Source organism: Pleurodeles waltl, chromosome 8, assembly GCF_031143425.1.
Source record: "Pleurodeles waltl isolate 20211129_DDA chromosome 8, aPleWal1.hap1.20221129, whole genome shotgun sequence".
Lineage (NCBI taxonomy): Eukaryota > Metazoa > Chordata > Amphibia > Caudata > Salamandridae > Pleurodeles > Pleurodeles waltl.
This window is the reverse complement of record NC_090447.1, coordinates 1,415,455,691-1,415,482,101: the sequence shown is the minus strand read 5'-3', so window position 1 is coordinate 1,415,482,101 and position 26,411 is coordinate 1,415,455,691. Positions and strand designations below refer to the sequence as shown.

The following is a 26,411-nucleotide window of genomic DNA, read 5'->3' as shown; positions in this document are numbered from 1 at the left end:
AATATTCCAATTGGTTACTTCTAACCGCAGATTGCTCACTTTTAGAATATTCCTCTGGTGCCAGACTGGATCCAGAAACTCTTCATAGTAGTGCTCCTGTGTGCCGCTAGGTGGAGCCACCTGGCACCATCTAGACTTCATTGCACCTCAGAAGTGATTGAGCAAAGAACTATATAAGCACCACCCCCTGCACACTGACGTCAGTTCCTTTCTTTCAACACCTTCAAATTCTGATCCAGAGCTCCACTCCCATCTTTGCTTTTTTTCGAACGGTGTCCCCTCTTAAGACAGGAGGCTTAGAACCATGCCATGAGTGCAGAAAAAAGATGTTGGTCATGGACACGCATGAGGTGTGTAATTGGTGCTTGGGTTTGGGTACCATTCCAGGTCGTGCGATGAATGCACCATCAGGCACCCTAAAGCGATTCAGGACCATGAAACAAAGTTGTACATTTCCAAACACAGGAAGAATTCCAGGGTTTGCATACGCTCAAGGGTGCAGAAAAGCTCCAAAGGTAACTCCCTTGGAAAGTCATCTTTTCAGTCAAACCTCTCCAGTAAGTTGAAGTCCAAGCAGATAAGCTGAGGATCGAGAAGCAGATTCCACAGTTGATCCCAATGAGCTCAGAGTTCCCCGGCCATTGGTGATGCTGCAGTAGGTCGAGCCATTTATGGAGGCCATGCTGCACATGTTTGGCACTATTCTGGCTTGCCCTGAGGCACTTGGGCCCCAAGTATCTGCAGGGGCTCCCAGACGAATTACTGGTGATGGATCCATCCTTAGTGTCATCTGAACCCCTTGGACCTGTCTCAGGTTCTGCACCGACTCCGGTGTGAACTTCTTCCATGGCTCAGAGATCCACGTAATTTCCTTCTTCATCAAGCAACTTCAATGTCTGACACTGAACTGATGTCGGCTCTACCTCAATCGAGGTCGCCCTCTGAGCATGCTACAACATAAGCCTGAGTCTGATCCTACGATTCCAGGACTCCAGACGCACCCTAACAGGCTACATTGTCTTTCCGACTCCAACTCAGACAAGCGCTTGTTACCACTCAGAGATGCCAACAATGGGGATGATTTACTCTCCCTTACTATGATGACTATTATAAGGACATACAGGAGAACGGTGCTTGATACTTTCCCTGCTACAGGGTAAATTTTGCATCTTGGGCTCCCAATGGAAAGGCGTTTTCCCTTCACTGTTGTAATCAGACGAGCAACAGACTACCTGGACCTACAACTGCTATTTGCTGAAGACAAGACCAATGCCCATACTGAGGTTTTGCAGCCTGGGTCAGCCTCATTGTAAGATAAGATTATCTGTTTAAGTAAGGAGTATTTATACAGATCTGCTCAGACCCCTGACGTAGGTCTGTTCCCAAACAATAGATACCAATTCCCTCGAAACAATGAAGAGGGAAAGTACCTAATGTGAACACCTACAGTTTGTTTATCTTTGTCACTTGATATTAATGCCTTAGCGCAGTGGCACTGATAACGCAAAACTAAAACATGGGCCTAACTAAAAACAAGGCAGCCATCTTAAAAGATTTAATTAAATAAATGCGCTAAAACAGAGCAAGCTAAGTAGGGTAAAAGTCACTAGGTGACGGGGGCACGAGTCTGCAAGCCAAAGGCTAAGCTAACTCCTGTATCCCATTAAAACAAACTAGGATTTACTACTATCTCTTCCACTATTCCTGTGGTGACCCGGGTGGTTTACCTTGCCTGGAGAGCTGCGCTCCACCACACTAAATGGGATATCAAACCCACGCTACAGACTCCCTTATGGCACACACTAGACGCAACAGGGTAATGTGTGGATTGGGGCACATATGTTCCTTTCAAGAGCTCTAGGATACCTACTGTAAGGAAATGGCTCCCTGTTGCAATTACCCCCCACTTTTTGCCTGATACTGATGCTGACTTGACTGAGAAGTGTGCTGGGACCCTGCTAACCAGGCCCCAGCACCAGTGTTCTTTCACCTAAAATGTACCATTGTCTCCACAACTGGCACAACCCTGGCACACAGGTAAGCCCCTTGTAACTGGTACCCCTGGTACCAAGGGCCCTGATGCCAGGGAAGGTCTTTTAGGGCTGCAGCATGTCTTATGCCACCATAGGGACCCCTCACTCAGCACAGACACGCTGCTTGCCAGCTTGTGTGTGCTGGTGGGGAGAAAATGACCAAGTCGACATGGCACTCCCTTCAGGGTGCCATGCCAACCTCACACTGCATGTGGCATAGGTAAGTCACCCCTCTAGCAGGCCTTACAGCCCTAAGGCAGGGTGCACTATACCACAGGTGAGGGCATAGGTGCATGAGCACTATGCCCCTACAGTGTCTAAGCAAACCCTTAGACATTGTAAGTGCAGGGTAGCCATAAGAGTATATGGTCTGGGAGTCTGTCAAAAACGAACTCCACAGCTCCATAATGGCTACACTGAATACTGGGAAGTTTGGTATCAAACTTCACAGAATAATAAACCCACACTGATGCCAGTGTTGGATTTATTAAAAAATGCACACAGAGGGCATCTTAGAGATGCCCCCTGTATTTTACCCAATTGTTCAGTGCAGGACTGACTGGTCTGTGCCAGCCTGCTGCTGAGAGACGAGTTTCTGACCCCATGTGGTGAGGGCCTTTGTGCTCTCTGAGGACAGAAACAAAAGCCTGCTCTGGGTGGAGGTGCTTCACACCTCCCCCCTGCAGGAACTGTAACACCTAGCATTGAGCCTCAAAGGCTCAGGCTTCGTATTACAATGCCCCAGGGCACTCCAACTAGTGGAGATGCCCGCCCCCTGGACACAGCCCCCACTTTTGGCGGCAAGTCCAGGAGAGATAATGAGAAAAACAAGGAGGAGTCACAGGCCAGTCAGGACAGCCCCTAAGGTGTCCTGAGCTGAGGTGACTCTGACTTTTAGAAATCCTCCATCTTGCAGATGGAGGATGCCCCCAATAGGATTAGGGATGTGCCCCCTTCCCCTCAGGAAAGAGGCACAAAGAGGGTGTAGCCACCCTCAAGGACAGTAGCCATTGGCTACTGTCCTCCCAGACCTAAAACACACCCCTAAACTCAGTATTTAGGGGCTCCCCAGAACCTAGGAAAGTAGATTCCTGCAACCTAAGACGAAGAAGGACTGCTGAGCTGAAAAACCTGCAGAGAAGACGGAGACATCAACTGCTTTGGCCGCAGCTCTACCGGCATATCTCCCCATTTCTAAAGAACTGCTCCAGCGACGCGGTCCACAGGGTCCAGCAACCTCTGAAGCCTCAGAGGACTACCCTGCATCTAAAAGGACAAAGAACTCCCGAGGACAGCGGCTCTGCTCCACAAAGACTGCAACTTTGCAACAAAGAAGCAACTTTGAAAGAACACACGTTTCCCGCCGGAAGCGTGAGACTTTGCACTCTGCACCCGACGCCCCCGGCTCGACTTGTGGAGAACACTACAGGGAGGACTCCCCGGTGACTGCGAGCTCGTGAGTAGCCAGAGTTGACCCCCCTGGGCCCCCACAGCGACGCCTGCAGAGGGAATCCCGAGGCTCCCCCTGACCGCGACTGCCTGCTTCAAAGACCCGACGCCTGGTAAGGACACTGCATCCGCAGCCCCCAGGACCTGAAGGATCCGACCTCCAGTGCATTAGCGACCCCCAGGTGGCCCTCTCCCTTGCCCAGGTGGTGGCTACCCCGAGGAGCCCCCCCCCCCCTTGCCTGCCTGCATCTCTGAAGAGACCCCTAGGTCTCCCATTAGATTACATTGCATACCCGACGCCTGTTAGCACACTGCACCCGGCCGCCCCCATGTCGCTGAGGGTGTACTTTTTGTGCTGACTTGTATCCCCCCATGCCCTACAAAACCTCCCTGGTCTGCCCTCCGAAGACGCGGGTACTTACCTGCTGGCAGACTGGAACCGGGGCACCCCCTTCTCCATTGAAGCCTATGTGTTTTGGGCACCACTTTGACCTCTGCACCTGACCGGCCCTGAGCTGCTGGTGTGGTAACTTTGGGGTTGCCCTGAACCCCCAACGGTGGGCTACCTTGGACCCAACTTTGAACCCTGTAGGTGGTTTACTTACCTGCAAAACTAACAAACACTTACCTCCCCCAAGAACTGTTGAAAATTGCACTGTCTAGTTTTAAAATAGCTTATTGCCATTTGTGTGAAAACTGTATATGCTATTTTGCTAATTCAAAGTTCCTAAAGTTCCTAAGTGAAATACCTTTCATTTAAAGTATTGTTTGTAAATCTTGAACCTGTGGTTCTTTAAACTAAGAAAATATATTTTTCTATATAAAAACCTATTGGCCTGGAATTGTCTTTGAGTGTGTGTTCCTCATTTATTGCCTGTATGTGTACAACAAATGCTTAACACTACCCTCTGATAAGCCTACTGCACGACCACACTACCACAAAATAGAGCATTAAAATTATCTCTTTTTGCCACTATCTTACCTCTAAGGGGAACCCTTGGACTCTGTGCATGCTATTTCTTACTTTGAAATAGTACATACAGAGCCAACTTCCTACACCTACACACTCTCCTCCTCACAATTGTACAAGTATCTGCAGTTACAGAATGCGCTCTATACCCACATACCATGAGACACACTTCTGATGGCCCCTCAAGTCATAACGATTTCTTCCAGGCTGCGACTGGTCCAGACTTACTACCTCTACTGCTCCTACCTCGCTCCGGCCTCGGTATACCGAGCAGGCCTTGTTCTTGATCCTGTCTGTCTCTGATGTTCACATGCTCCTGACGACTTTTATTACAGGGTATGGTTGGGCCCAATGATTCAGAGATACTGGATTGATGTGGTTGGAGAACTGACGGAAGTGTTGGGCTGGGAGGTGCACCTCTCACCACTATTGCTGCTGCTGGGGGTCCTGGAGGGCTACGTGAGATTGAGGTCAGACCGGGCATATTTGGGGATGGCTACCATGGTGGCTAAATGAGACACTGCGGCCCAAAGGAAAAATGATGTTCCTCCAATGATCTTGCATTGGCGGCGTGTGGTGGACTGGTGCACAGAGCAAGCGAGACCCCTATTTGAAGCCAAAGAGTCCCTGGAAACATGAACGAATATGGGGGAAATAGTGGAGATGACTGGAGCAGAGTCTTCCGTCGTAATGTATCTTGTTATTATGTCTCCTACTCAAGCAGGTGCCTTAATGCATCTTACAAGTCTGACCTGTGTTTATTTTATTACTACCTCCAATGTGACCACACCGAGCGCCTCATTACAAGTTTGGCGGGTTGAGGAGGCTGCCCGCCAAACTTGTTAGGTCGGAAGACCGACAGTTCGGTTTTCCGTCCGCTGGCCCTATTATAAGTTTCCCGCTGGCCCAGCGGGAAACTACTCACAATACTGATGCTGGCTCGTAATTGAGCTGGCGACAATGTTGCGGTGTGTTGGGTACGACAGCACCCATCGCGCTTTTCACTGCCTGTAATTCAGGCAGTAAAAGCTCAACGGGCCTGCACATGGGAGGTACCACACTGCCCATGCCAAGTGCATAGGCAGTGCAGAGGGCTTCATGGGGCCCCTGGCATCCTGTCTCTGCCAGCTGCAAAAGCTGGTGGACAATGGAGTCGTGGCGGCGGTCCGACAGATACCGCAAGTCTGGCGATCCTAGGACCGCCAGACTCGTAATGAGGGCCTGAGTGTTTCTATTGTACTAAAATCAATAAAAATTGTTTAAAAAATAAAAAAAAGATCTGCTATGCTTTGGACAAAAAGCAGCCTTGGGAAGGTCCGAAAGCCCATTATACTGAGACTAAGGCCACTGGCATGCACAGTGCCTGTCCATGAAAGCTGCCAGGCTGCGTCATTGGCATCAGTGCACATGGTCACAAACCACTACTGTCTTGAAAGCAAGGTCTAAGCAGGAAGGGCATTTTGACAGCTTGGTCACAAACCACTACTGCCTTGAAAGCCAGGTCTAGCAGGAAGGGCATTTTGACAGCTTAGGCCTACAAGATTTTGTGGTCTGAGCCCAGTCCACAGACCCTGCACCTTGGTATGTGGTGCTCTGGTATTTATTCTAAAGGTGAGGAAAAAGTTACTTACCTTTGGTAGTGCTCTTTCTGGTAGATATCTACCCACTGAATTCTCACCGCCCCACCTCCGTCTTCTACGGAGGGGCCTCTTTTTGCCATCTAAAAAGATTCCAAATTAGAGATCTGCATTCTGGTACCAACATTCGTTTTGTACTCCACATCCGAGGCAGCGGAAGGAGTCAAGCAAGAAACTGATGTTGGAGAGCAAGGATGGCACTTCACAAGGCACTGCTCTGCTACTTCCTGCACACTGCTAGGACATGTTTCCAAATCCAATCTGGCACCTGGAGAATATTATGAAGGTGAGGAATCTGCGGTTAGACAGAGTATCCACCAGTTAAGCGCCACTGAAGGTAAGTAACTTGTTATTTTGGCTGTGCATAATGATGATCGTTGCAATTTGATTTCAGCTACTTCTGTCTAAGGCCACAACATCTTGGGCTAAATCTGAGAACATTTGTGGCTGGGGCTATAGCATGTCCTTGGTGGTAAGTAAGGCAATGCTTGGTCCAACAACTTTTACCAAAGAATTACGAAAGCAAATGTTTGAAGGTGGTAATGAGTGATGAAAATATTTGTACTTGTTTGTTATGCTGCATTTTATTGTGTTGAGGATGTTATTGTGTTTTTGCCGCTGTATTTTTGTACTGTTATTGTATTGTGTTGTGTTATTATTGTGTTACTGTAGTTGTGTTGAAATTCTATTTTGACTTTTCTTGTTATGCCCTATTATATTTTAGTTGTGCTCCTATTTTTCTTTGTTGTTATTTTTTTGTGCTTTGTAATTACTTTAGAAATGTCAACACATATTGCTACATTTCCTGCCAAACGCAGAACAGTCTTTAAAATTCCAATGACAAAAAAACATTTACCACTGTCTATGGTGGTAAAGTACTGTTGCTACAGCTCTTCAACTATTTAAGACAGCAGTCAGCACAAACCAGTGCCAGAGACCATTCATTAAACTAGCACTTCCGGTTCTCATGTTATGTGATACGCCCCCTTGAAAAACCACTGGGTTGTAGGTGTGATGCTCATTTAAATCTCAACAATTTAACTCTGCACAGTGCTCCACTGCCTTTTGGCTTGGTTTGCACTAAAGGAATACCAAATAAAAACATACCACTAGATCCAGCTAATTACGATAATGCCTTGGGCATAAACTAGTGTTTGACATAGCATAGACAAACAAAAACACATCCAATGATCTTTGCAGTGAAAAGTGAGCTGTTGATCAAATATTGTAAATTCTGGTCAACGTCTGGAGGAACGTCACACTATTATTAGAGGGAAAGGAGTCCACCCTGCCACGATTTAGACAGAAGTATACACATAACATCTAGGGCTACCTTAGTAACATACTTCCTATATGCAAGAGGATCTACTTTTTGTCTCTCACTGCTTGAAGCCCTGTACGATTTGGAAAATTCATGGTAGTCAAAACTGAGCATGACAGAGTAGGAATGGGTCTAGCTGAGAAAGCATTCAATATGATTATGATGGACAAAAAGCCTGTGGATATGGATGGACCACCACTGTGACGTTTTTAAACTTGGTAATGAAATAAAGAAAAGGTGCTAATATTTTGCTCTCGGCAATGAAGCTTCTGGTGGTACAAGGGGAAGAGACAGAGCATGACGAGTCATGGTATATTTTTTTAAAGACTTGTATTGTATTGCAAATGTTGTGCCAATTGATAGGTATGATGCAACAAAAAGATAGGCAATAAGCGTATTCTGTGCATGTGGTGCGAGTGTAAGTATCATAAGCTTCTGTTTTCTTTTTCTTGACATAGCTGCCATACCACTTGCAGCTCTGCCCAATGAAGCACTTCAGAGGCTTTTTGCTTCCACACATCAAGTGTGAATATGTAGCGGGCCTCGTCTCAAACCATAATTGCCCTACATCGAGCTGTGACATCCAGGTTGTCATGTGCATATGTTTTTACACTGATAAAACTGGCTCCCATTGATCCCTGTATTTTTCCTCTCCATAATGGGTGAGCATTCCAGCATAACGTTCCCTCCTACTAGGCCATCTGATCCCATGTGTTCCTTCCAAGTCAGCTGAATGTTGGCAACACAGACAACCTTGCCCAAGGCACATTTAAAATGTTGTGGAGAGCATGGATAGCATTGCTCGATACACATTTAAACTGTTGCCAATGTGTTGTTACCACTAAAGGGTTAAGAGCAAATGTTTTCAATATTCACTTACTGGTAAGAGCTGTACATACTCCATAGAGGCTGGTGCCATGCAAAATCGACAGTGTGTTCATTTTATCTCTGAGATGAGAGGCAAATGTAAAGAATCACATGGTACTGATACCTTTAAAATGTAGATAAACAACGTCTAGCCTTTTCAAAATAGATTATCAAGGGATATTCTAATAAATTGTGCAAATAGCAGGTGAGTGCAGAAGACTGACGAAGGGAGCATGATCCCCTTGAGGTTCAACCCACTGCATGACAAACAGAGAATTGCACAGTACCTTGTAAGACTGCCACTCTGGTTGTAGCTCAGCTTTAGATCAGACCCCATGGCATCTCTACAGTAAGAATAAAGGGCTCTGATCACTTCTAGGAATACATCAGCGACAACCTGTGGTCCTGAAATGGAAAAAAAATAGAGGAATGCTAGAAGTAATTATTTTTTGTGGTGTGACTCTTGTACATGTTTTAATTGATTGGTTTTGCAAAATTGTTTGAAGACATTTTATGGGGAAATTCAACAAGAAGACACAATAATATGCAATAAGGAGCAAAATACATTAAAAGGCAAGTGCATTGCCTGTTAAAATTCTAAACATTTGCAGATAGTACAAGAAAGAAATCAAACTTTCCAAAAATTGATTTCAATCATAATACAACAGCCATCAAACCTATGAGCAGCAAAAAGCGTAAATATATTTAATAAATGTATTGCTCCATGAGATTGAGACTCAAATATTTTTGTTCTAATAATTGAAATTATCTAAATCAGGGGTCTCCAACCTTTTCTCTAGTGAGAGCTGGTTCTCATCAGTGAAAATCATAGTGAGCTACTGGAGGCTAAACAATTTGCACATTGTTACCAGACAGGTTTGAGCCATACGAGCGCCCCACGAGCATAGGTGGAGTAATCTGTGGCAAATACTTGCCCCGGCCATCTCTGCTGTAGTTTGATACTTTCCGCCTTTATGTGATGAGTTTCCTGCAGCAGCGCAATGAGTGTGGAACGCCGTTTCAGGTAGGAGTAAACTGAATAGCATTGTGAAGGAGAATGCATGCCCCTCATGTTCCATGTAAGTATGTTAAAGTGGGTCAGGGATGACGGGGTACATGGTCTGAAGTCTGGACATGATGCAGGTGACCGCCAGAACTGAACTGCGCATACTGTATTTGCAAGAAACCTGTAGTGGGGGTTTGGGCCAGGCAAAGATGCAAGTCAATACATGAACCATGTGCAGTAATAACATTAAACCTCGAATTCCAATAAAGCAGAGGAACAACGTGTTTCCGCCCAAACTATTAGAAAAGAATACACTCAGTAGGAGCTAATCAGTCATCAGAAGAAAACTGATGGAGAGGAAGCGAGGCAGCCATTGAGAGAGAAATAAGCCATGCTATTATGGAGACATATTCAAAAGCCCATATTAACAATAGCAATCCCCTGTTAAAGAAGCACCAAAGCACAAATCAGTACATTGACAATTAACTAAATGCAGGCTAGATGGGCAGCTTACCCTAAAAGTCCCATGTCCCTAGAGTTGCAGAAGAAAAACCGTAACATTTACATTGTGTCCACAGCAAGAGAAGTGGAACAAAAAAATTATGCATTATAGCTATAGATACCACAACAGTTGTCTCAGAGTTCACAGGAGCAATAACAAACAGTAGTGCTTCTGCATAATAAGTATCAAATGATATCTTCAGATGTGAGGTGTGACTTCGGGAATCACTGTTGAGTCAGCTCAAGAAGGACAAATGGTCGAGGAACCATCATCGCTCATTGACTTGCACGTGTCGTCATCTAGGTCTGAGGCCCAGACATTCTCGCTTAATTCAGCAGCATTTAGTAGTGCCTGCCGCCTCTCTTTTATGAGCTGCTGCAGATCAGGTGAAGCTTCAACCAAGGAGAGCGCCGTGATCGGGCACTTCTGCCTCGCCGTTGCGGAGCTGTTCCGCAAGGAATCTCGGCGCTCCCCTGTGGTCAGCGCACCTCTATCGAGTACCCTGTCACCTTCAGCCAATGGCAGGCATCTTCCAAGGAGTTGAAGAACGTCTTTCCCTCAAGCTGCCACCCTCAGTCTTGCTGGAAAGAAGAGAGCGTATCTAACATGGAGTTCGCAAAACCTGCATTTGACCTCCAGGAAGCAGCTGTGTCTCCTCTGCACAATGACAGTGTAATCCGGGAAAAACATTATTTTGACACTGTCTATGGAGACCTCCTGTGGCCTTCGTGATTCACATAAAACAGGATCTCTGTCTTTACAATATAATAGGCAGAACAACAGGTGCATGTTTCCACATATGTGATTGTGTCTGAGCCCTCTGTTCTCTCAGGCAAGCCCACCACGCATATGTTACTGTGACGGGAGAGGTCCTACCCCTCCTCCATATGGCACTCGAGAACCTCTACTAAATCCGCCACTACGCGCATTGAGGAATCCAATTTGTGAGTCTTCGGCTGTTGTTCTGCAATGGTCAGCTGGGCGGTGTGCACATTATTTGCTAGTTTGCGATGATCTGCGCATAGTAGTGAAATCACTTCATCTGTTTTTCTTTCCAGGGATGTCTGCATGGACTACAATGCAGATCCGATTTAGTCTACTGCTCCAAGGACAGCGTCTAGTTTGTCACTAAGCAAAAGTGGGGGAGTGGGACTGTCTGAGGGGTCATTGTTGTTCGGCGATCTGTCCTGGTCAGTGGCAGGCTTTGAGAAAGCCATGTGCGTACCTGTACAACCTGGTTCAACAGTCCAGGTGGATTGAGCTAAATACCCTCTGATAGGGCCCACTTGCCAATTCCAAGTAGGGTAATAGGTCCCCAGAACACCAGCAGTGCAGAGGTGTCTGATCTTCACAACAGGTAAGACGGCGTTGCAGTAGGTGTCAGGTGCAGTGCATTGCAAAATAAGTTGCTCTGGTGGAGACACAATGCAGCTGTGGATACCACTGGTACAGAGAAGAGTGCCCACTTACGTGGACCTGCAGATTCCCAAGGCACAGCAGCACAAACAGCCCTCATCCAATATAATGTTGTGGGTTTCCGCAGTATATTTCAGCCTGGAATCTCAAAGGGAGGGCAGAATCAAAAGGCCAGATTTTGCTGTGATTAAAGGGAGGCTGGTCAGGAAGAGTCAGAGGCAGTACCAGTAGGAATGTGTATTTGAAAGGCAGACACAGCAGTGTTCACCTAGGTGCACCTCAAGCAGGAGCCGTGATGCAGACAAGATCCAGACCTGTGTGGTGAGGCTGTTTACATGTTCCCAGGGCCAATACAGCATTTGTTAGCCCTTAATTTGCAAGCTTCAAGGGCACCCCTTTATCCTCACAATGCGTCCTCGGGCTCATATCCCCTGCTGGTACGGCTCGGGAGCAGGAGTTGAGGTATTCCAGCATGAGAGGCCTCCACGTGGGCAGCAGGCCTACTGCGGACGGGAGCAAATAGTAGGAGGATGGCTTCATAGGATTGTGCGTCATCCCTACAACATGCGCTGAAGCCTAACAATACGTGCTCATTCACGTGTTCCTTCTTGCCACATGAACAGTCCCAAAAAGGCCTGAGCTTTGCCCACTCACAAGCTGTATTTAGACCTTGCAGCACCGCCATGCCACATTGACTGGGCAAACCATCCAGGGCACACAGATACATCCAGTCTTCAAAGCGCTGCGGTGCCCCGCCGCAGGAGCCCCCAGGTAATTAACTGTCACAGGGGCACGTCTCCTGGTCTGCCGCTTTGCCCCGACCACAACACGAGGCCTTGGCGTACTGTATGTGTAGGGAGGGGCTGCGCGTCAGGGCCTGTGTTGCCGCAGTCACAGTTGTCAGCGCCGTCACCGAAGCTCATGCAGCAACAGCTTTATTAGGAAGGGCAGCAGCTCAGATGGGGGAGGTGGGAAGTGTAGTTTACAAGGTGAGATGGCAGGCCCCTGTAAGGATAAACACCGGATAAACGGGGTGTTTGGCGGAGCTGGACTAAACCTTGTCCGCCATGCTTGCTGTGCAAACCACACCCCCGTCCATAATGCCTAAAATTACAGTTTGAACAAAATACTTTGAGAAGGTGCACTATAACAGGGCTGTCATGTGTGTCAATGACAGCGTGGTCTTTTAGGTATGTGTGAACATGTGTGCATGTGAATAGGGTATATACGTATGGGTGACTGAGAGCCGATGTTAAATGCGCTTGCGGGGCAGAAGGCATACCTTCCACCATATGTGCCACCGTTTCATGTATAACACAAACATACTTTTTTTTTTTTTTTAAATGGGAGAAAATTAAAGTGCAGAAAAATGTTCTGCAAAAATGTTAAAATATGGAAAATCTTTCTGTACTTTAAAGTTCTTCCATTTAAAATAAATACTGTATTTTTCAGTTATACGTATGGCACAGTGTCGAATGGTCACTGGGAGAAAGAGGCCTGCTGTTTGTAAATGTGGCACTTTGACATGGCAGTAATTTAAAATAAAGAGTTAACTTAATCATTAAGGTAATTTTTCTTTTCCATTTTCTCCCATTTAACAGCATTCAGAAACATCCTTTTGCTCTCACCCTCCAATACTGAGTTGACAAGGACTTTTATTTAAGAGCTAAATACCTCAGTGCTTCAGTTTTTCACCTTAGTGACCCAACTGTAGCCTGGGTTGTAAATCTGACTGATCACTGCTCATTATTAGGGCTTGCTATCTGCAACCTGATTATAATAATTCAAAATAAACACAGCCGTCCCTTAACTTTAAAAGGAAATTGTGATCCTGTGCTTATTTAAAAATGAACTCAAAGCCACGAGCTACTCTGAGGTGTCTGGGAGCTACTGGTATCTCACAATCGACTGGTTGGAGACACCTGAAGATATTACCTATGGCATAACAAGCCTTGTTTTATCCAGCATCAATTAAAGAAAGTGAATGCCTCACAGCAATTAAAAAAAATAATGATAAAACCTACAAGTCTCCAAAGAATGTGGGTACAGACAAAATATGTGTATGGTTGCTTCCATCAGATTTTTGCAGAATCAGCAAAGCAGTCTCTGGTCATAAAGACTCTTAACCCTTGCACATTCAATTGCAGGTAGAAAAAAAACTTCAATCAAAATCTAAAAAAAGTCCTTGGCATACACTGTAGTTTACTCGCAATCCACTTTCAATATATCCTCGTGGTCTACCAAACATGCTATACATATATAAATATGTGTGATGAGATCTTCGTTCGTGAGTTATTTTTATAACATTCTTTCCAAATGATCTTAAATTGTCAATTAAAAATACTTTGGAGTTGGTAATTTATAAAACCCCTAAATTTCTCTGGCTTCCAGACCCTGCATAAAACCAATGTGAATTCACAAAAATGATATGAACTGATATTCATTCACTTACAATTGTCCCACTTTCATGCCCAGATTTGCTGAAAAAGCCTAATGCATGTCAGGAAAATTATAGCTACCAAATCAAGAATTAGAACTTGATTATGTTTTAGCTACTGAAAAACAATGTATGATCATTTATTTGTCTTGACACCTCAATGAGCTAATTGTAAATACTAAACCTTTAATACTGTAGTTTCAGGCAGCACACTCAGTATACTGTTTTTAAATTCTAGATGATGGATTGAGGGTCTCATAATGAAATATTACTGGTTTTCTTTTTTGAGCCAGGGAAGCAATTGAGTGGAGTCACTGACTACACATGTATGTCACACTGTGTGATTAAGCTAGTCTTTCATAAAACTAGGATACACACCATCTAAGCATGTGGTTCCTAAACAACACCATGAGCAAAGAGGTAAAGTCAAGCCTGTTACACAGGCGGTAGACTGCAAGATTTATTGTGTTTACAACCAACACCTAGAGGGGTGACCATCAAGGTATATCATCCTGTCAGGATGGTTCATTAAACTCCTCAGAGGACAGATAGGCTACACAGCGAAACAAGTCTAAAAAAATACATTCATCCCTTTTCTAGAAGCAGAGTAACCAGAAAAGTGCTATACAAATCAGACGCATGCATAACTCTCCTGTATAGGCATAGAAGTGCTATTGCACACTACACTTGTCCTTGCCCTTATTCTGTCATGATGTACCCAAGGAGGAACATACTATGTGGCAAGGCAGCCATTGAAGGTTCTCCAAATCAAAAAAAAGGGGGAGCTGCAAATGAGACTGAACAGATAGCTGGACTCTGGAAAAAAAACACTTATGTTGAGCCTTGACGAGTTGAGTTAGCATTTCAGCAGAATATGGACTATTATATTTGAGTATAGCTTAATGGATTCTACCTAGGGTGATGTGCAATAGCTGCAAATTCTCTTTAATGGCCTACATGGACTGATTTCATGCACAGTCAGTATCTGACAGTGATTAATCAGATCTTAGAGATTACACCTGTGGCAATGTACATCATATACAATTCAAGTACTGTTTTTTGGTGGGAAAATACTTTGAGGACAATGAAATTCAGTACAACTCATTCAACTTGGAGTGATATGTTCAATGTGGGCTCATGCCATATGCAGTATGGGCTAACAATAGAGATTAACTCAATGGCAGTAGGCTTCACATTCTATGGAAGTATGACACTTACTTTTGTCTTTAGGGTGGCTGGACAGAGATTCTTAGTCATAGGCGCACTGGTTGCAGAAGTAGATTACTTGTTATCAATCTGAACAACCCTTTGCTGAAGGCTAGAAGCACTCCATTTTTTGAGCAACAGTGTGGCCTGGGTCCCGTGTTATGTCTTAGACTGGGGGCTAAAACAAGTTGATGTTCGACTAAGAGCCAGGATTGCACAGACTAGTAAGCATACTGATTTTACTCAAAGTCAATCCCTTATGCGTTTTAAAACATATTATGTTCCAAGTACCTCACCATTGAGCAGGCATGCAATCTCTCTATTTCCTCTGTGGCCCGCCCATTGAGAGCCAACTCTGTCTATCACTTAGGAGGGGCCCAATGATAAAGCATGCCACTGAGGTGAGTGAGGGCTTCTGTCTTTTTTATGGAGCACTCCAAATAGGAATCAGTGAGTGCATTTTAACCACCCTCTCTCATCGTAGAAGAACCAGGTACCTTGTTTGAATATGTTTCCTTGTATTTTGTTTTTACAAAGTATCATGCCAAGAAGGGTGTACAATGGCAGTATAAATACTTACCTCTCACTTCCATTTGTAGTGAGTTTAACGAAACAAACAGTGGTCATATGTCTCATCCAAGTTATGTGAGGGCAAATATTGAGACAGGCCCTGAACATAAGCCCAACAGCAACACAACTCTAACGCAATACAATTATCCCTTACTTCAGAACAGCCACTAATCCTGTACTTGTCCTTCCTATGCCTGTCTCTGCAACTGCTTCTGACACATATGCTTGCCTTCCTCTTCACAGAGACTCCTTATTCATTACGGTCAACCACACTCAGGTTCTGGTCACCTGGTTCACAACAGCATCTCCTCTTAGCTTACCTCATAGAATCATTGGCACAGCAATTGCTGAAAGAAATGATGTACCATTGGTCCCTATCTTCTCTGTGCCCTCTGCACATGGCCTACAGCATTCTGTTCTCTTGTCACATGCGGACCTTGTGGGTCATGGCGGGCAGGAACATACAGATATTCGCAGACTGATGGGATATATATATATATATATATATATATATCTCAAAATGTTCAAATAGTACTTCGTAAAGATGTGTATTTATATATATATATATATATATATATATATATATATATATATATATATATATATATAATAATGTTACTTACCCAGTAGGCATCTGTTCGTGGCATGCAGTGCTATAGAGTCATATGCTTCGCATAAGTCCGCCATCTAATGTTGGGCTCTGAGTTTTTCTTCGAAGAAGTCTTTTTCCTGAGTCACGGGATAGAGTGACTCCTCCTCTCTGTGATATTGCAAATGGGCATCGAGTCCTGTGTTAGATTGTTTTCCTGCAGGCGGGTGAAGTAAAGAGTGTATCTGTATATGTACATATGGAGTAAAAGAAATGAGATGTCCATGTAATGTATATACATATTTACAATATATAGTACTGCAACGGCCACAGGCCTCTGGGGAGGAGGGAGGGTGCACGTGAATCTACAGCACTACATGCCACGAACCAATGTCTACTGGGAATGTAACATTTTCCGTTCGCGGGCAAGTGTAGCTGTAGATACACTTGCTTTGCATGAACTGAAAAGCAGTCCTCTCCTAAAAAGAAGCGGTGGCTAGCCTGTAAGAGTTGCATTAGTTTGAAATAGTGACCTAAGCACTGCCTGTCCAACACTTGCTTGATGTCGATATAATACATCCACACAGTAGTGTTTAGTAAATGTGTGTGGTATAGACCATGTGGCTGCTTTATATGTCTACCATTTGTATATTGCCTAAGAACGCCATTGAAGCCCCATTCTTCCTAGTGGAATGAGCTTTAGGAGCTAATGGTAACTGTGTTTTAGCATAAAGATAGCAGGTTTATATACATTTGACTATCCATCGTGCTAATCCATTTTGTGAAATGGGATTACCTTTGTGAGGTTGTTGAAATGCCACAAAGAGTTGCTTGGATTTTCTGAAATCTTTTGTTCTGTCTATATTGTACATGAGAGCTCTTTTAACATCAAGGGTGTGAAGAGCTCTTTCAGCAACTGAATCTGGCTGTGGAAAGAAGACTGCCAATTCCACTGACAGATTGATATGAAAAGGTGAAACCACGTTCGGTAGGAATTTTGGGTTTATCCTAAAAAGTATTTTATTTTTGTGAATTTGAAAGACAGGTTCCTCTAAAGTGAACGCTTGAATTTCACTAACTCTCCTTAAAGAAGTGATTGCTACCAAAAAAGCAACCTTCCATGATAAAAAATGAAGAGGGCAAGAATGCATGGGTTCAAAAAAGTGGCCCCATAAGTCTGGTGAGTACAATATTAAGATTCCACACAGGGGCTAGTGGAGCTCTATGTGGAATAATCCTCTATAAGACCCTCCATAAAAGCCTTTATAACAGGAATCCTAAACAGGGAAGTATGTTGTCTGTTTTGGTGGTAAGCAGCTATTGCTGTTAAATGGATTCTAATAGAGGAATATGCAAGATTGCTTTTTGTAAAAGTAACAAATAGCAAGCAATATCTTGTACTTGTGCTAGAAGTGGGTCAATGTTTTTAGGCTGACAATAGCAGACAAAAGGTTTCCATTTTGCTGCATAACATTGTCTAGTTGTGGGTTTGCATGCTTCTTTTAAAATAGTCATACATTCAGATGAAAGTTGTAAGTAGCCAAACTCTAGACTTTAGGAGCCAAATCGCCAGGTTGACTAAACTGGGATTTGGATATCTGATTTGACCTCTCCTTTGAGTCAACAGTTTTGGTTTGTTTGGTAGTTTGTGATGTGGTACTACAGACAGGTCTAATAGTGTTGTGTACCAATGCTGACGTGCCTACGTGAGAGCTATGATTATCATGGTGACTGAAGTTTGTTTCATCTTTCTGATCAGAAATGGAATTAGTGGGAGAGGTGGAAAAGCATAAGCAAATATCCCTGACCAATTCATACATAGAGCATTACCCTTGGATTGAAGGTGTGGGTACCTGGATGCCAAGCTTTGGTATTTTGCATTTTCTTTGTTGCGAAAAGGTCTATTTCTGGTGTTTCCCACATTTGGAAGTTTTGTTGAATCACCTCTGGGTGAATCTCCCATTTGTGTATTTGTTGTTGCGTCCTGCTTAAGAGGTCCGCTAGTTGATTGTGTATCCCTGGGATATACTCTGCCACTAATTAAATGCAATTGTGAACTGCCCATTGCCAAATTGTCTGTGCTAGAAGGGACAATTGTGATGAATGTGTCCCCCCCTGCAGATTAAACATTGTGGTCATATTGTCTGGCCATATTAATACTATTTTGTGTGTGATTTGTGTCTGAAAAGCTTTGAGTACTAGGAATACTGCTAGTAATTCCAAGTGGCTTATGTGATAAATTTGTTGGATTGAGTCCCATTCCTCCTGTATAGCGACGTTGTTGAGATGAGCTCCCCAATCTATCATTGATGCATCTGTTGTGATTATGGTCTGAGGCACAGGGTCCTGAAAGGGCAGACCTTTTGATAGGTTGGTGGAATTTCACCTTTCAGAGAGCATTGAGTCTGGCGGTCCAACAATACTAGATCCTGAATCTGACCGTGTGTCTGAGACCATTGTAGAGAGAGACATTGTTGTAGTGGTCTCATGTGGACCCTGGCATTGGGTACTATTGCTATGCATAAGCCATCATCCCTAATAGTTTCATCACCAACGTCACTGTATAAGTATGGCGGTATTGTAGTTGCGATATGAGATTGTGAAATGCTTGAATCCTGACTGGGTTTGGGTATGCCAATGCTGATTAAGTGTTTAGGGTTGCTCCTAAATACGGTTGTATTTGTGATGGTTGCAGGTGAGATTTTTGGTAACTGATGGTGAATCCTAGATTGTATAGGATGTTTATGGTGTATTGAGTATGTTGTTGACAGATTTGAAGTGTACTGGCTTTTATATGCCAGAAGTCGAGAAATGGGAAGACATGTATGTGTTGTCTCCTGAGGAATGCTGCAACCACAGCTAAACATTTGGTGAACACCCTTTGTGCTGCTGTTACCCCAAGTGGTAGCACTTTGAACTGGTAGTGCTTTCCTGCCACAATGAATCTTAAGATACTTTTGATGTGCTGGATGTATGGGAATGTGGAAGTAAGCATCCTTGAGGTCTAATCCTGTCATGTAATCTTGTTTTTGTAATAGGGGAATAACATCCTGTACGGTTACCATATGGAAGTGTTCTGACAGTATGTATAGATTTGGGGGTCTGAGATTGATCTAAGAGTCCCATCTTTCTTTGGTATGAGGAAGTATAGTGAGTATACTCCGAATCCTTATTGAGATATAGGTACTGTTTCTACGGCTCCTTTGAGCAGTAGTGATTGTACCTCTTGTTTTAATAGAGTGATATGCTCCTGAGTAAGTTTGTGTGAATGAGGATGAATGTTTGGCGGGGTGGAAATGAGTTCTAGACAGTAACCATGTTGGATAATTTACAAAACCCACTGATCTGTAGTGATGTTGTGCCATTGTGGAGTCTTCCTCCCACAGCAGATGTGTGCTCTGTGGGAATGGTGAAAAAGTAATTGTTTATTTGAGTGGGAGGGACATCTGGAAGTGGAGGGTTTACCTCTTCCTCTATTGTTGGATACTCTATAGGAGCCTCTAAACCATCCCTTTCTGTAGAATTGTGAGGATTATTTTTGTTGGGAAGTTCCTGTTTCTGAGGCTAATGGTTTGAAACCCCCTCTAACGTGTGGTCTACAAAAATTACCTCTGCTGGGTGTGGTATAACGCACCCATTGCTCTGGCTGTTTCAGAATATTTTTTTAAGTGTGTTTATGATTGTGTCAACTTCTGGGCAAAATAGATGTTGTTTTTAAAGGGCACAATTAACACTGCCTGTTGTATTTCAGGTTTGAACCCTGAACATCTTAACCAGGCATGTCTTCTAATAAGCACACTGGTGTTCATTGATCAGGCTGCTGTATCAGCTGCATCTATATCAGATCTAACAGCATTATTAGATATAGCTTGCCCCTCAGTTACTATTGGTTGTCCTCTCTTTTGGTGTTCTGGAGGAAGGTACTGCAAGAGTTGTTCCATTTCATCCCAGTGGGCCCTATCAGACCTAGCTAAGAGCTTGTGAGTTGGCTATCCTCCAATGATTTGCAGCTTATGAAGCTACTTTTTCACCTGCTGCATCTATTTTCTTACTTTCTTTGTCTGGAGAAGGAACATCTCCTGTGGACTGACTGCTGGCCATTCTTCTTGCTGCACTGACTACAATTGTGTCAAGCGGTACTTGATTTCTTATAAACACTCGAACTGAAGGTGTAGGTTCATATTTCTTATCCACTCTACGAGTGATATTTCTGGCCTTTACTGGTTCCTGGAAAATATCGGAAGCATGTCCGAGCATTCCTGCGAGCACTGGAAGACATCGATATTATTTATGCATAGACGCTAGTGTGTCAAAAAAGAAATCTTGTTCTATCTGATCTGTGTGCAGCTGCACATTATGATAGGCCACTACTTGATTATATGCAGTAGTGTCTTCAGGTGGTGAAGGTGTGGTAGAATAGGACCAGGATGATATATGTCCAATGGATCTTTGTCCTGCTTTTCATCACTAAAGTAATCCCTGTGTGGTGTCAGTGAGGATATGTGTGGTGACAACTGACCATATGTGGGTGATGGTGGTGGTGTGAATGGAAGAACAGGAGAATGCAGTGGTGAAGGCTGTTTGTGTTTGTAGCCTGTTCCTACTCTTTATCCTTAGAGACCTTCTTGGATCGAGGTACATCCTTTAAAGTGTCTTTAAAAGTTAATTTCCTCTTAAAGGACATTGTAGGAGAAGCAATTATACTTCCTGTCTCCTTCTGAATCTGTATTTTTAGCTGTTTAGCATCCATCACCTCTACAACAGGTTGTATGTTCTAAGATTTATGGGTAGAAGTGGACTCCTTGCTACCTGTGCCTTTCGACTCCGAAGGTTTATGTGTGGAGTGCTTTGATCTAAACGAAAACATCGGTTCACAAGGTGGTGTAGATTCTTTTGGCTCCGAAGATGTCCCCTCTGATTTTCGGCTCGATTCCGAAACTGTTGTTGGAGTCTGTTTGGTCAATGCTGAATGCACTTTAGTCTTTAATCTCGGTGCTGAACCCGAAGGTTGGTCATCGGACTTACTTTTCGGATCCCACCATGGCCCGAAGGCAGTGGAGGACCGATGACCAGTGCTGGAGTCTTTTTTAATATTTTTGTGTGGTGCGATGGGGCAGTTGTACTCACGTACTGCGCTGGAGGTATGTAGTGGCTATTATCATCTGAGTGCTGATCAGAGTCCTGGATTGAAAATGTTGCCCTTTGTCGAACTTCTTCCTGTGCATGTTCTTCACCGAAGATATCAGGTGTGTCTTCTGTGGACTTGGACTCCATTTTGAGACGACGAGCTCTACGGTCCCAGAGAGTCTTTTAGGATCGAAATGATCTGCAGGTATTGCGAGTTTTTTCTCGATGATCTATAGATAAACAGAGATAAACAGAGATTGCACACGGAACGTTGATCGGTGTATGGGAATTTAGCGTGACACCAAGGACAGAATCGAAACAGAGTTCGTTCCATCAGCCTGACATTGAAGTAGGCCCTAAAAGGGGGAGGCCCTTTAAGGACGAGAATTCGACCCCGGCGGTCTAAATCGGATCGAGTATAGATGGAAAACACGATTGAAACAATACCGACAATATTATAGAAAGGGAGAAAAAAGTTCAGAAATACCGAACCGAGAGCCACCGGAGTAAGAGGAAACACGTCCGAACCAGACAGCAGAAAGAAAACAATCTGACAAAGGACTTGATGCCCATACACACTATCACCGAGAGGAGGAGTCACTCGATCTCGTGACTCGAAAACCTTCTTCTAAAAAAAACAAGTTGTAAGACTCCGAGCCCAACACTAGATGGCGGACTTATGAAAGCATGTGTACATACAACTACACATGCCATCGAACATATATATATACATTTAATAACTCACATCACCAGTCAGATGTAAACATTTAAAACAAACACTGGCTTGTGTATTACCGTAAACACTGGAGTGAAAGGTAGATGGTAAACAAATGAGTGTTGCAAAGAGCAGTGCCCGTTTTATTTTTCTGTGTTGCCTCTTGGCACATTCAACAGCTGCAATGGTGGAGCCCAAGGTAGGCCACGGTATGGGCCCCATCTCGCCCTCTTTTTAGATGCCGCTGCCCTGCCATACCACACTAACACTGGCTGCCTGTCTGCTAGTGGTGCAACTGGCTGGTTTAATATTGGTTCTTAAGTGAAGTTTTAACTGGCATCAATTTGATAGCATACTGTGTTATTACAGTTTGTAAGGCACTCCACCAGAGACAGGCTACTTGCAGCTGGACCAAAATCAGGTACAAAAGAAGAACAGAATATTTTTTGGAGAAAAGCTTAGTCTTAAGAGCCTACATAATATTCACTAATGTAGCTGTTTTGTAAGGTTCCAGGAAGATGGACTGTTCACTTCCAGCTGTGGTGTCACCCACATGGACCTGTTTTCGCTGTAAGGTGCTAACAGTTTGCCACACACTTTCTCAAGGATAGCTTCCACACAGTTGCAACTATACCCTTACTGAACAACAGGTAAATCTGGATGAAAATAGATAAAACATAGACACAGGGTATCCAGACGCTTGCCATTAGAGAGGAGGACCTTAACAGTGGATCAGAAGCCAGTATTTCCTACCTCTCACTGACACCATTCGGGGGATAACCTACATCATATACTGGCCAGCAAGAATGTACTTTGAAGGACATCATGAAACTCATTGCCACTAGCCTTAAGCTCCTTATGGAAAAGGTGTATGAAATCTCAGTACAGGTTGCTAGCGCAAAAAGAAAAATTGGGAAAATCACAGACAAGACCAATTATGTCAAAAAGGAACTGTGAGAGTCTGAACATAGTGTCTATAAACACTCAAAATACCTGAAGGAGCTCTCTAAGACATAAGAGACTCAACGCTACATGTTGAACGACTCCGAAAATTGCTTATGTTTGCCGTAATGCCAGTCACTTGCTTTTCAGAGAAAACAGAAGTGGCCACACTTCATAGCCTACCTTCTGCTGGAGGTCTTTACTGGTCACCATAATTGAAAACACTGAATCTAGACTCCATACACTGGCTTTAAGAGAAGATGTGGTAATGTTTATTAGGAGTCCTTGGCCATGAATATACCTACCATGTTCTTCCAATATGCATGAGACTTTAGCCTGTCTTGAGGCAATAGTAGGTGACACCACACTTTTAGAGTTTTCACTCTGTCTCATTGTGCAGTTCCACCGTTACTGGGTGTCTATGTTAGGTATAAATGATTGAGTGGTGTTTTGTTGTTGCTTCTTCACTTTAGGTACCCATATTGTGGAATACAGATATTACTACTAAGAAGTCTTTTGGGTGATATGTGAGACTTTACTGCATCAATTTCTTCATGACCTCAGCCAAATTCATTATTTGGATCGTCCAAGCATTAGCACTCACTTAGAATACTACCAATATTTTATTTTCTGCTGAGGGAGGAAGCACCTCTGTCATGCTGCTAACAGTGCAAAGATAATAAACATTATCTTTAGTCATAAACAAGTGACATTGTATAGACCCCTTTCATATCCACAATTTTCCCATCTAAACTCAGGCCAGGAGGCGTTCAAGTGCACCAGTATTAGAAAGGGATATGCTCAAATGAGACACTGAAAATTATCAGTAACTGCACTTTTAGATCACTGTGTAACTGTATCATAGATAGGGAGCAGGGAAACAGTGTCTTATGTTGCCTCATATGGGAATCTCAGGGAAGAGAGGAGTTAAAAAGGAGACAGCAGGTCCAGGGAAAGGTGATGTTCAGGAATAGGACAGTGAAAATAATTGACTTCAGTTAAAACAGAAGCTGAAAATGCCTGTTTTGGGGTTTTAAAAAAAGTAGCTGTGTCCTTTGAATTGGTCAGAAGCATATATTTTTAAGCATTACTGTCATTATAGATGGGTGATCTTACAAGACAATCACAAAATGAAAACTAGAAGATTATGAGCATGAAATTACCTATCTCAGGTTTATCCAGAAGACTCATGAGGATACGGAATGGTTTCAGATATGTATGCTGTCCCGGTTCCAAGTCGGAACTGGAGATCTTCTGATGTAAAATTTCGATTACAGCCTGCAAATACACAAACATTTTAAAGTAACTAATGTGCCCAATATGTTAAAGTTCAACACATTCCCACTCTAAAGCGGTTACACACATGTTGCTAATACTCTGCAAATTTATATTTAAATATGGGAGCACACTAAGATAGCGTGAAGTGGGACAAGACAGCCCCAAGAATGACGCAGGAGCCCACCACCTCTAAAAGGTTACTGGTTAGGGGTGTTTAAAATGTCTATTTGACATTTTTGTGGCCTTGGTACTTCCTTACAAATAATCCATAGTGGCTGGAACTATCTACCTGCACTTTAGTAGACAATCTCAGCAACATGCCAGGCACTGGATGAATTCACATGAAAATGTAATCTCCACCCTGAGTAAAACTGCATCTGTTTGACAGACAGTAGTGAGGAATTCAGCATTGTTTTTAATTGAATACAGCAAACTGCGCTGCAAATAATGGCAGAAGTTTTTTTTTTTTTTTTTTACAGGGAATGAATTACAAGCTAAAATTCCACAAAAGAACCTATAAGAAACTGATCTGCATATAAAAAACTACCATTTACCAAATGAAAAGGTTTTATTGACAGTTACTAATAACTAAAATAAAAAAAATAAAGATAATAGAATAAAGGCATTTTACCAGTCAATTAGTCTGTAAGATACAGAAGTTGAAAACATGGTTAAACTAGCAGCTGATGCATGTTCACAAAAACTATGACTTGTATTTCATAATTCTTTTGCAGCTTATTACTAAAATATATGCCAGGCTCTCATGACTCAATGCTATCTACAGCCAGCCTCCTTCATCAATCACACCAACAAATTTATTTTTCCTCCTTTATCCAAATAGAAGCATTACAAAAGGGAATGCTCTTCTTTGTGGATGTTTTATTCAATCATCTTTCTCAGGCTACTGCTGAGGCGGTGCAAACACATATGCGACAGTGATTCCTTGATATACACACATAGGCAGCAATTCCTTTCTGTGTTCCTGGAATTCTCCCATTGCTAGGTAACTACATGCACTGGGAAGGCTGGATGGTTAATATATTAATGCATCAATTAAGTGCATAAGCATGGAACTGCTGAATACTGTAGGTAACCAGTGACGGTCCTAGGGAGGAGTTTACAAAAACACAGAGGAGAAGATTTGAGAAATACCTAGGATAAGGTAACTATGGCTTGGCTGAGATAATTACAGTGCCTGGGGCTGACTGCTACAAGGATTCACCAGAGATCAGTGGTTCTTTTACTGTGGTTCACAGATCCTTAGGGCAGGTGAAGGTCCACTATGTCTATTTAAGTGTCTGCATTTTATTAAATTACCAGATTAACAGTACATATACATAAAGAAGCAAAAGTGAGTATTTAAAGTTTTAAAACGCTCTGTAAAAGCAAAAGAATTGGAATTTACAAAATAAATTGCCATTCTTATCTTGATTTGTAGGAACTACACAAGTAGAGCAAATAACATCGAGTATGGATGACTTAATAGCTGAATCGAAGCATCACTGTTATGCGTCAACAAAAAGCATGCATTAGAAGAAAACAGGACAACGTGATATACTGGATTACAGAATACCATTTCGACTTTTTGAAATAAAACTACATTTTGATAAGAGCCTCCCTTCCCAATAAAACAGAAATTTCTATTATCAAATTTTTTTGTTTGAGAAATTAAATAAAATAGTCTATAACTAGTGTACTTATTTGAACTGCATTTGGCTATGTCATTTTGTGTATTGTTTTGGGGTTCAAATCATACAAGTTGCTTGGGCAGGGGGTCCCGTCTTCCAGTAGTGGTTAAGTGGGGGTCTAGATAAGTTAAAAGGTTAAGACCCACTGTCATAGAGCTAGACGGTTATAAGGCAGTGACATCTGGAGGGTCCCCAATCAATCTGTGCAATCTGGTAGAGCAGTAAAACATCTTTTAAAAAGTGCATCAGCTCAAAGGGGAGTCCACAAGAAAGGTCCCTATATAAATGGGGTTCAGACGCACTAAGGGCTACATTACTGCAGAGAGAAATCATTAAAATGAAACTCCTGGACATCCAGAAAACTCTACATGGAGGCAAAGAAAGAGTTACACAATATGTGCCCTCATGCAGGCAGGGACCCGGGGAGCACCCGATTAACTGAGGGAAAAAGGGATTTGGGGGTTGATCACATAAATCCTCCCTGCTCTTATCACCACTGAATGTTATATGTTGAAATACTGGAAGCACTATAGATGGCCTCTGGCCTGTTAGTCACAACCCTTACCCCTCCCTCCACTTACATACCCTTTTCCCCTCCACCATCGGCAGGTGTACATCTACACCCTCCACCTTGAGAGGGGTGGGGGAGTGAAGAATT

The 26,411-nt window shown here is 43.3% G+C and overlaps 1 protein-coding gene across 1 annotated transcript in view; it reads right to left on the bottom strand.

The window, feature by feature from the left end:
• Positions 1-26,411, bottom strand: part of DOP1B (DOP1 leucine zipper like protein B) — a 604,399-nt gene that overhangs the window by 319,927 nt on the left and 258,061 nt on the right. The window contains exons 9-10 of the mRNA XM_069202530.1: positions 23,951-24,065; positions 8,565-8,682 (exon numbers count right to left, since the gene is read on the bottom strand). Coding sequence (XP_069058631.1) covers positions 8,565-8,682; positions 23,951-24,065 — 233 coding nt within the window. The remainder of the gene's footprint in view (positions 1-8,564; positions 8,683-23,950; positions 24,066-26,411) is intronic.